At 35.1% G+C, this 9099-nt stretch overlaps 1 protein-coding gene across 1 annotated transcript; it reads left to right on the top strand.

Annotated features, from left to right (window-relative positions):
- The first annotated feature begins 398 nt into the window (after positions 1-398).
- On the top strand, positions 399-2561 carry LOC147400725 (putative BOI-related E3 ubiquitin-protein ligase 3). The gene is made up of 4 exons (XM_086441709.1): positions 399-556; positions 705-799; positions 918-1339; positions 1451-2561. The coding sequence occupies exons 1-4, from the start codon at positions 519-521 to the stop codon at positions 1997-1999; spliced, it is 1104 nt and encodes a 367-aa protein (XP_086297835.1). The 5' UTR covers positions 399-518; the 3' UTR covers positions 2000-2561.
- Positions 2562-9099: the final 6538 nt, after the last annotated feature.

Below are 9099 nucleotides of genomic sequence, written 5' to 3'. Positions count from 1 at the left end.
ATTGTGTGATGTGAAAGGTATTTTTATTTATCATCGATAGATAGATGGGGATGAATAATAAAGATAAATATAAATGAGAAATTATTATAGGCACGGAAAAAGGAAAGTGAAACCTCACAATCACTTGTCTTAAGGGGGCACAGTTGGCGCTATTCCGCTCGTTTCTCGTGTTGTCTAGTTTTGACTGTCCGTTGCAGCGCACAACGCCCCATTTTTATTTGTGGGTGGTGTTGTCAATACTACTCCTTTCTTATTCTAATCTTTATCTTTAATAAATAGAATATATTATTTTATTAATTAAAACGTCCCTTTCTACTTTTTTTTTTTTTTTTTTTCTTTCTCTCTATCATCTCTTGCCCCTCGCGCGCGCTCACACAAGTATAAAACCCAATCCTTCCTTGCAATTTTATGGTTCTCCTCTCTCCTCTCTCCTCTCTTTCTGTATATTTGTATCTCTTTATAAGCTGTTAACTGGTTTTCATATATAAAGAAGAAGAAAACCACAAGTAAGAATTGAAATGGCCGTACAGGCTCAATATCCTTCCAATGCTTTCAGGTGAGGGTTCGCTTTGAATTTAAAGAATCGATTCATCGCTGGTTCTTCCTCTTCTTTGGAAACGATGGATAGAGATAGAAGAGGATTTTATCTTTTTCGATTGGAGTTACTTACAGATTCGTTTCGGGTTTTTATTTTTGTGATTTAGGTTACGGAACAATGGTTTGGAAGAGTTTCAGCATCGAGAGAATAACAATATTAGCGGAAATTTATTTGGTGGTTACAACAACAATAACAACTACGGTGAGTTGGGTTTTGAAAGTTTGTTCGACGTGAATACGAATTTATTTTAAATTTGAAGGAGAAATGGTTATTGATGGGAATTTTTTTTCTTCTTGTTTTGGAATTTGGAACGATAAAGTTGGACAGAATATTTTGAATGGAGCCGTGTTCAGCGATCTGGAGAGCGAATTAACCTGCAATGTATCTGGATCAAGAAAAAGAAGTAGAGACGATCAAATGGTGCTAACGCAACAACATCAACAACAGATGCTTCATCAGCCTCACCAACAACAACAACAACAGGTCTTGCCACAGTTCAGATTTGCAAACTTTCCCAAAGGTCAAGTTTTTGACACAACAGCTACAGCTACAGCAACTGCTATTTCTACCGCTTTACAACTCTCTTATGAAGAAAACCGATTGCATGGATCCGAAGGAACATCAACAAGTGGAAGACCTTCAGCAGTTTCTCCTTCTCCCCCCTCGCCTCCTCTTGCACAAGATCTCAATTCCCATCTCTTTCATCAAAATCTTGAAATCGACACATTGATTCTCCTACATGTACTTTCTCTGACCAAATTAAAATATCTTCGATTGCTCCATTTCATTTGTTTTTTTAAATTCTAATAATATCGAATTAATCTGTAATTTGTTTTTTTTTTTGTTTTTCAGAATGAAAAGCTCAGATTATTACTGGAAGAGACAAGAAAGAGACATTGCAGATCATTGGTTTCTGTTCTTGAACAGAAAGTTCTAAACAGACTTGAAGAAAAAGAAACAGAGCTAGAGAACGCAAGCCGAAGGAATGCAGAACTCGAAGAGAAAATAAAGCAGATGAGTGCAGAGAATCAGATCTGGTTCAATGTGGCCAAGAACAACGAAGCACTCGTTTCGAGTCTCAGATCGAGTCTCGAAGAAATTCTACTCCAAAACAAAGGCCAAACCAGAGAAGGCTTTGGAGACAGCGATGGCGTCACCATTCTTGCAGACGATGCTCAATCATGTTGTTACGAAGGTGCTGTTGAAGAAGATAAAACTGTTACAGAGAATCGTGACCTTAAGAACCGGAAATCGTGCAAGGTGTGCCGTGAAAATGAGGTGTCCGTTCTGCTTTTACCGTGCCGGCATCTCTGCCTCTGCAAAAACTGCGAATCCAAGATTGTTTATTGTCCAATTTGCAAGTCTACGAAGAATGCTAGTCTGCAAATCTTTGTATCCTGATCATCACTTGGTACGTGTCTCCGATATTTTCATATTTTTTGGGATTCGGAATGATGCTGGATTTTCTTCAATTTAGAACGAAAAACCGGCTGCACGGGGCACCGGGGACGTCGTGGTCATTTATGAGGAGGATCAGTAACCGTCTTTTTTTTTTTTTCTTTTTTTTTTTTTAAATTTTATTTTCGATTGGATGTATGGAACGAAATCTTTGACATCTCTCTCTCTCAGTAAAACCTAAAACACTTTATGTTCCCATGGTACAACTTTCAAAGATTCGAATTCAACGGCTATGCGCATAGGGCCACATATCCCCCAAAATACTAGTAAAAATCTCCCCCAAGTTTGATATTTTATGTTAATAAGTAGATAAATGCTGTGATCGTGGCAGCCATTGGGGCCCACTGTCCATTAGTGGTGGACCTGCGCATATATAATTTTATTTCTTTGTATATTAGTGATTTACGTTAATTTCAAATTGTATGATTCTTTGTAAATTCAACTATTGCTCACACGCCAAGTAGAGGCTATAAAAGGAATCTAATGGAACCCATAAGATTGATTCTTCCTGACGCGTTCTGTATGGTAACTTTTTTTTAAATAAACATATATATATATGATAAAATTATGTAATTTCAGGCGACTTTTATCAAATTTCAAAAGTACGGTAAAAACATGTACTGGTATTGTATAACTGTTTCAAAAGTACGTTTAAAAAACATGTACTGGTCCTTGTCAATATTATATTTAAAAAAAAAAAACATGTGTCGGTTCTTGGGTTAATTACAAAGATTTGACGCTGTCATCGAACGTCCTTTTCGGGTTAGAACACTGTTAAAAACTTTCGTAAATTTATTCACGTCAAGTAAGTTGTCGAGAATTCCATTTAAAATTTTGAAAAATAGAGTTTTTATTGCCACACCAACCTTTTCCAACACCACCCCAAGAAGCGTGTTAATTCTTTAACGCAATTTTTGGTGTGGTAATAGAATCTCACATATTGACTGAGTGTAACATGACGGGCGATCGTCAGCGTGAGATTAATTTCTATATATTGGCTTATGCATTTTTGTGGAATGCATCAAATCTCCAAGAGGCTAAGACTATTAATTGAAAGAGAAGAAAGTGTAGCCGATGACATAAGAGAAGCCAAAAAAAAAAGAAATATTGGGCGTTATGCCATTTAATACTCACATAAATCATATTGATTATCTAATCTTTTGAGTTAATTTTAGGCGATTAATTTGTCTATTGGATAAATTTTAGGAAAATGCTCAAGTAAGATTAAAATTGACATTGCTTCACGCATCGTTGACGCGAATGTGTGTACAAAATCATAAAATGCTTTTCACCGAGATAGAATGAAAAGCATCTATGGCTGTGTCTACACCAAACTGTGAAACAATGTCAATATTAATGTTACTCCACCAATGTATCTTTATACTTTCCTTGAGTTGTATGTGTGACAAGTATTTATGACCAAATGTTGGTTATGGTGCAATTACGATTTGTAGTAAACTATTCAATTAGGAAACTAACATTTTAAAATATTATTTGGGACAATTTTTTTTAAGGTTCATCAACATCTTGAGAGTCACAATAGTATTGTGATATGATATCCTATCAACGGAACTCCGATGCTTAAGTTAGACACCCGGTCGTAGGTTATTTGCAATCACTTCCATTAAAGAGATAAATGGTAATATGAGTGGTGGTAATTCAACTCCCCACGTGGCATGTTAAATTGACTCTTTGACGTGGGGTGCACCAGAATCATAGATTTCCTTTCATCGGGATACACAACCTCACATCCTCATAAGTTTGTGTAGTTGTGTATCTCGATGAACGCAAATCTATGATTCTGGCACACCCCACATCGGGGGAGCAAATTATCTTCCTTAACGGAATTTTTTATGACATTATAATTATTTCCTTGATCATCGCCTTCAGTTGCAAACATGTTCATTATCTTTCCTCTCTTGATACTCTAATTCCTATTGTACGCAACTACTACAATGATAGTTGATGGTTCCTTCTTCTCTTGTAAGGATTTTTTTTCTGGAGTTTATGTTCTCATAACTAACTTAGGCCCCAATTCCCACCTCTCATCCAATTGTCCTCATGTATTCTCATTTATTTTTCATAAATTATTATTTTTATATATAAATAAATGTAGTTAATTTAATAAAAGTGATCAAATTTTTAAATAAATGTAAATCCATCAAATCAAATTAAACTAAGTTCCGATCAGGCTTTCTAAGTTCATTTTTAAGAGAAAAAAAATGGTCAAATACCCAAAAAAATAAAAATAAATAACGTTATACATGAAAATGTATTTGACAAATAATATTATCTAGACGGTGTCAGGATGTACTTTGAGAAGTAAATGTGGTAGTGATTGTGGGGAGTTTTCCTTTGTTTTGAGTGGTGAAAACAGGTCATCTTATGAGTAAAATTTAAATGATGAGTTGCATCATGTTGATGCTGGCTTGTAATTTTGTGAAGAATATGGGATCAAGATGCAAGAAAGTGGGGGATGAGAGAGAGATTTTTTTTTTTCCCCAATATGCAGTTGTTAGAGAGGGGACCGACCCACGCGACCGACACTTTCTTTACTTTAATTTGCTTTGTTGCTTGGATTTGGTGGAGCAGAATCAGATCGTTGGATGAAATCTGACCCACAAACAATGTGAAGGATTAAAGAAAAGGAAACATCCATATCTTTCTCTCTTCCGTATTTATGGGTTGGCATCAGATGCCTAGTAAAAATATTCATAATTTCATCAACACTGTTGTTCCCTAATTATTTAAGTCATTCAAATGGAAGGATAGACATGTATTATTATATGTTAATTTTGAAATATATATTAAGTAAAGAATCCCTCCACTCGCCACTCACTCTTCATCAAAGTCATCAATTATCGTTTTGGTGGGTTACAAACACAAACAAACAATAAAACCCCTCTTTATGTGGATCCTTTTCGAGTCATGGGTCGTGAGGTGAGGTGTGAGGTGTGTGGTGTGTCAGATTTAGTTTTCTTTTTCTCTGATGGACTCTGATGACGTATGGGTTGGGGTCCATTATCTCAACAAACTCTCCCACAGCATTTGTGTACCAACCGTGTAAGCTGATTAATCAGTTTGACTATTCAATTTGGTGGGCCCCATCCTTTTATGGTCTATTTTTGAAAATTTTGGCTAATTTAGTGGGATTGGAGCTTAGACTTAGACATGAAGCTAATAGACGTGGAAGAGAAAAGAAAGGACTATTACAAAAATGTATGATTTAGGTGGGCTGGCTATCAGCTCCATTTACAATGGACCAATGTATGTTTGTTTGTTTTTTTTTCCCACCCATCATTTCGTGTACAGCTTTAAATGAGATTATTAATAAACGTACCTCAAAAATGTCATGTGACACTCTTTTGGGCCTATTGATCCATCAATATCTAACCCAAGAACTTAAGAAATCTATATAATGCCAAAAAACGATGAATTCTAACCTTTGGGTTTTGGAATTTTTCATCAAGGTCCAGATCCACTGTTTAAATGTTAATACCATACCTCGAAATTAAATATATTTAAAATTCAAAGCCTAGAAATTACCAATCCAGTCGGTATTTATTTTTTTAGCTTTTTTATTTAGATTTATCAAATCTATAGGAAAAAAAAATTCTTATTTTAGTGATCCTGAATAAGTGTACGGTGTGGATTGTTGAGGGAGTGGATTATTTGAAGTCAAAGATGCAGGAGTGCTAAATCAATCTATATTCTTTAATGAAAAATGCTAAGGTGATTGCCTACCATACTTGTACAACACTGCACTTATGTGGAGTTGTGCTCAGAGCCGTAGATGATTTTCCTCGAAATAAGAATGAAAAGCATCAATGGTTTTGAGCGTCAGTGTCTAACATGCCCTACGTTGTCAATCGAGCATTGTTATTCGTTATTTCATTATCTTTTTTAGTTTTGCTTTACTTGCCAGCCTATTTTCATTTAAAAAAGACCCGTAATAAATGTATGTGGTCTCTATGCGATTGATGTGGCAAAGGCACATAACCAAAGATTTTTTTTTTTTCGGGATACACAAGAAAAAAAATCTACGGTTTTGTGACTTTGTCATGTAAACCACGAAAAAACGCGTATGTGTCAACACATCGTTTCATAATTAATCTTAATCAATCGAAGAGTTTAGATCATGTTATGTACACTTGGTACTCAGATAGCAACCTTAATACCTTATATATTTCCTCCCCTTTTCGATGACATGTGGCACACTCTTTGAACCTATTGACCGACGCATATAATGCCTCCTCTTAATAGATCCACTATCTTTGCCACCGAAGTATTTTTTTTTTTATGTGAGAAGACAAAACTTCAAAACCCTCGAAGGTTAACATCTTTTCTTTTCTTTCTCTCGCATTTTCTTTCATTAAAAATAGAGGTGGTTGGAACGATGGTTTGTTTGAACATGGATTTTTGTTGACTTACCCTCAGTTTAGGTGACGTATATATGATGTTTAGAGCTACAAGAAAGAAACTAGATATTAAGTTCTCTCTTTTTTTTTTTTTTTTGGGTCTATTTTAATATATAAGATGAAACGTGCTATGACGGATATTACATGCATAGGGGGGGTTTCATATAAACACAACCACTCTTTTTTCTTATTTTTAATAATCTTCCACACAGTATAATAATCTGTTAATTATATTGGAATATTAGGGGGAGTCTTTTTCATTCACCAAATTTAATTTGGAGAATTCTCATATTGGGATGTGGGAATATGAATTATGAGATGCCACTTTCATGCTTTTATTTTTTAATCTTATGAGGATGATTGGGTTGGTTTGCCCCTTTTTTTTTTTTCTTTTTAGTCAAAAAATATATATATATAAATATATTTTTTTTATTTAAAGAAAGAGGATATTTTGCTTTCACAATTTCATTCATTAAATGTAGGGTTGTGAGATGGCATATGAAGGAGGGCATGAAGTATTATTATTATAAGATGAGATGTTGATGGTGGATGAAGACATGATGCCCATCACCTTCAATGCTTTTGATTGAATCAATGCTTGGTTGTAATCTCCATCTGAAACAAGGGTGTTTTGTGGTCACATGGGTGGCATCTACTACTCTTCTGTCACTTAAGTAATTGGAGGACCCAACCCAAATACAAAGAGAAAAAAACAAGTAATAGTGCAACTGAATATTATTTCCTTTCTTTTTGACAGAGTCGTGAGAGGTTAGGTTTCATGACGATGGGAATGGTGGGGGTGAGGTTCCATGGTGCTCCCACTTGGGCAAATCTTGGGAACAACATTATACCATTTACAATCAATCAATCAATCTCTTTCTCTCTCAAAATCTGAATCTACCTTTTACTTTAGGGGAGTTTAGTGTTTGAGTCTAAGTGGATTTAATGACCAAATATTCTAAAATAATGGAAGGAATTAAAAAGTGGGTGACTACAAGTTGCATGGGAATTTACAACGTGTCAGGAGCATTGATGAGAGATACCGAGATGCCTCTAGGACTCAATTGTCTTCTACCCAAATGTCAAAACATACAACAGAAATGATAGCAATAGATAGATACTATTTTTGAGATTTATTTTCTTAATAAATGGTAAAGCTACCCTTAACAGCTGAGGAAACTTTATTGAATGAGATTTGGTAAGATGGTTGAGGGTTTGGATGAATAAAGAGATGTCCATATGAAGATTATTAATAACAGTTATACAAATCAAGCTATGTGGCCAAATGGTCTTTTAATTAGTTGAGAAATTGATTTTCATATGGAACCAACTTGCCATCTTTGAATGCTTCATTATCTCAAATGAAAGACTTTGGAAAGGTACTTAACATCACATGGACCTTTCTTTTAGTCCTTCTCATTGAAATCTCTTCTTTTGAATCATGTGAGGGTGAGCCGCGCATGGTTACTCTTCTACACACCGATCAGTGATAGAGCAATTAACTTAAATGCATGACCACAAACTCGTGGTGATAATAGGACTCTCCCATGTCCCATATTCAATACTCCCCTGACATGAGACGTACTAGAATCATAGATTTTATACCTTGGGATACACAATTGCACATTTTCTTAAATCAATGCATTTGTTGTGTAACTTGGTGAAAGGAAATCTATGGTTCTTGCACACCCCCATGTGGGGGAGTTAGACTATCACCGACGCATATGCGTCAGAGGTGGCAGTGCTAGAAAGTAAAAGAATCGTGATACCTTATTACCCCACATGACACACTCAATTGACTCTTCTGATGTGATAAGTTCAGAAATCATAGATTTGTACAATTTCACAAGTTCAGGGAACAGTGTATCCTGAGGCATACAGATCTATGATTTCCAAACTTGTTACGTGAGAGTCGATTTAGTGTGCCATGTGGATTAGTCTGATTATCACGACACGACTCAGTAAAAAACCTTAAAGACAAATGACTTGGGCTTTTTAAATGGCACTGTAGCCCGTGCTGCTTGGACCTAAAAGCCCAATCAACAAGGTATTTCAGTCCATCAGTCAAACCCAGTAACTTGAACGATTTTAATTTTTAATAATAATATTAGTAACCCAAGGATCAAATTTTTATTCAGCGCTACGCAAAGCTATTTGAAAAGACAAGGGCCCGATTTTTTACAAGGTTAATCTAGTATTCAGTACAGCTAAATGAGTGAGGCCACGTGGTGGTTCATTCGAAGTACCAACCAACAGCTAGGCCACAAGGTGTACTGTGAGTCTGCTGCACATCCAATCATGATTTTATATAAGATTAAGATTGACATAGATTAATTTAAGATTTATTATTATTATTTATCGATTGTTAGGATTTTGTCTATTGTTTTCTGAAATTAGTGACCAATAAAGGTTCAGTCTAATCACATTGAAAAACAGTTGTAATCCAATCCAATCCAATCAAATCATGGTTTTATAGAGATTATGATTCGAATAAATTAATTTAAGATTAAGATTGGATTTGTTGTTCATCTTTAATCACAAGTTTGTCTATTATTTCTTGGAAGTAACCAATAAGGATTAAGTTTATAATGACATTGAAGATTTGATATATAATTCAATAGCTAA

Source organism: Akebia trifoliata, chromosome 5, assembly GCF_017979445.1.
Source record: "Akebia trifoliata isolate Shusen 1 chromosome 5, ASM1797944v1, whole genome shotgun sequence".
In the NCBI taxonomy this organism is placed as follows: domain Eukaryota; kingdom Viridiplantae; phylum Streptophyta; class Magnoliopsida; order Ranunculales; family Lardizabalaceae; genus Akebia; species Akebia trifoliata.
This window is presented reverse-complemented; position numbering and strand designations above follow the sequence as displayed.

Excerpts from the sequence above, each read along its gene's own strand:
- LOC147400725 (XM_086441709.1), top strand. The coding sequence starts at position 519 with ATGGCCGTACAGGCTCAATATCCTTCCAATGCTTTCAG. Across the intron at positions 557-704 it reads TATCCTTCCAATGCTTTCAG|GTTACGGAACAATGGTTTGG; the intron begins GTGAGGGTTCGC and ends TTTGTGATTTAG. Across the intron at positions 1,340-1,450 it reads ACACATTGATTCTCCTACAT|AATGAAAAGCTCAGATTATT; the intron begins GTACTTTCTCTG and ends TTTGTTTTTCAG.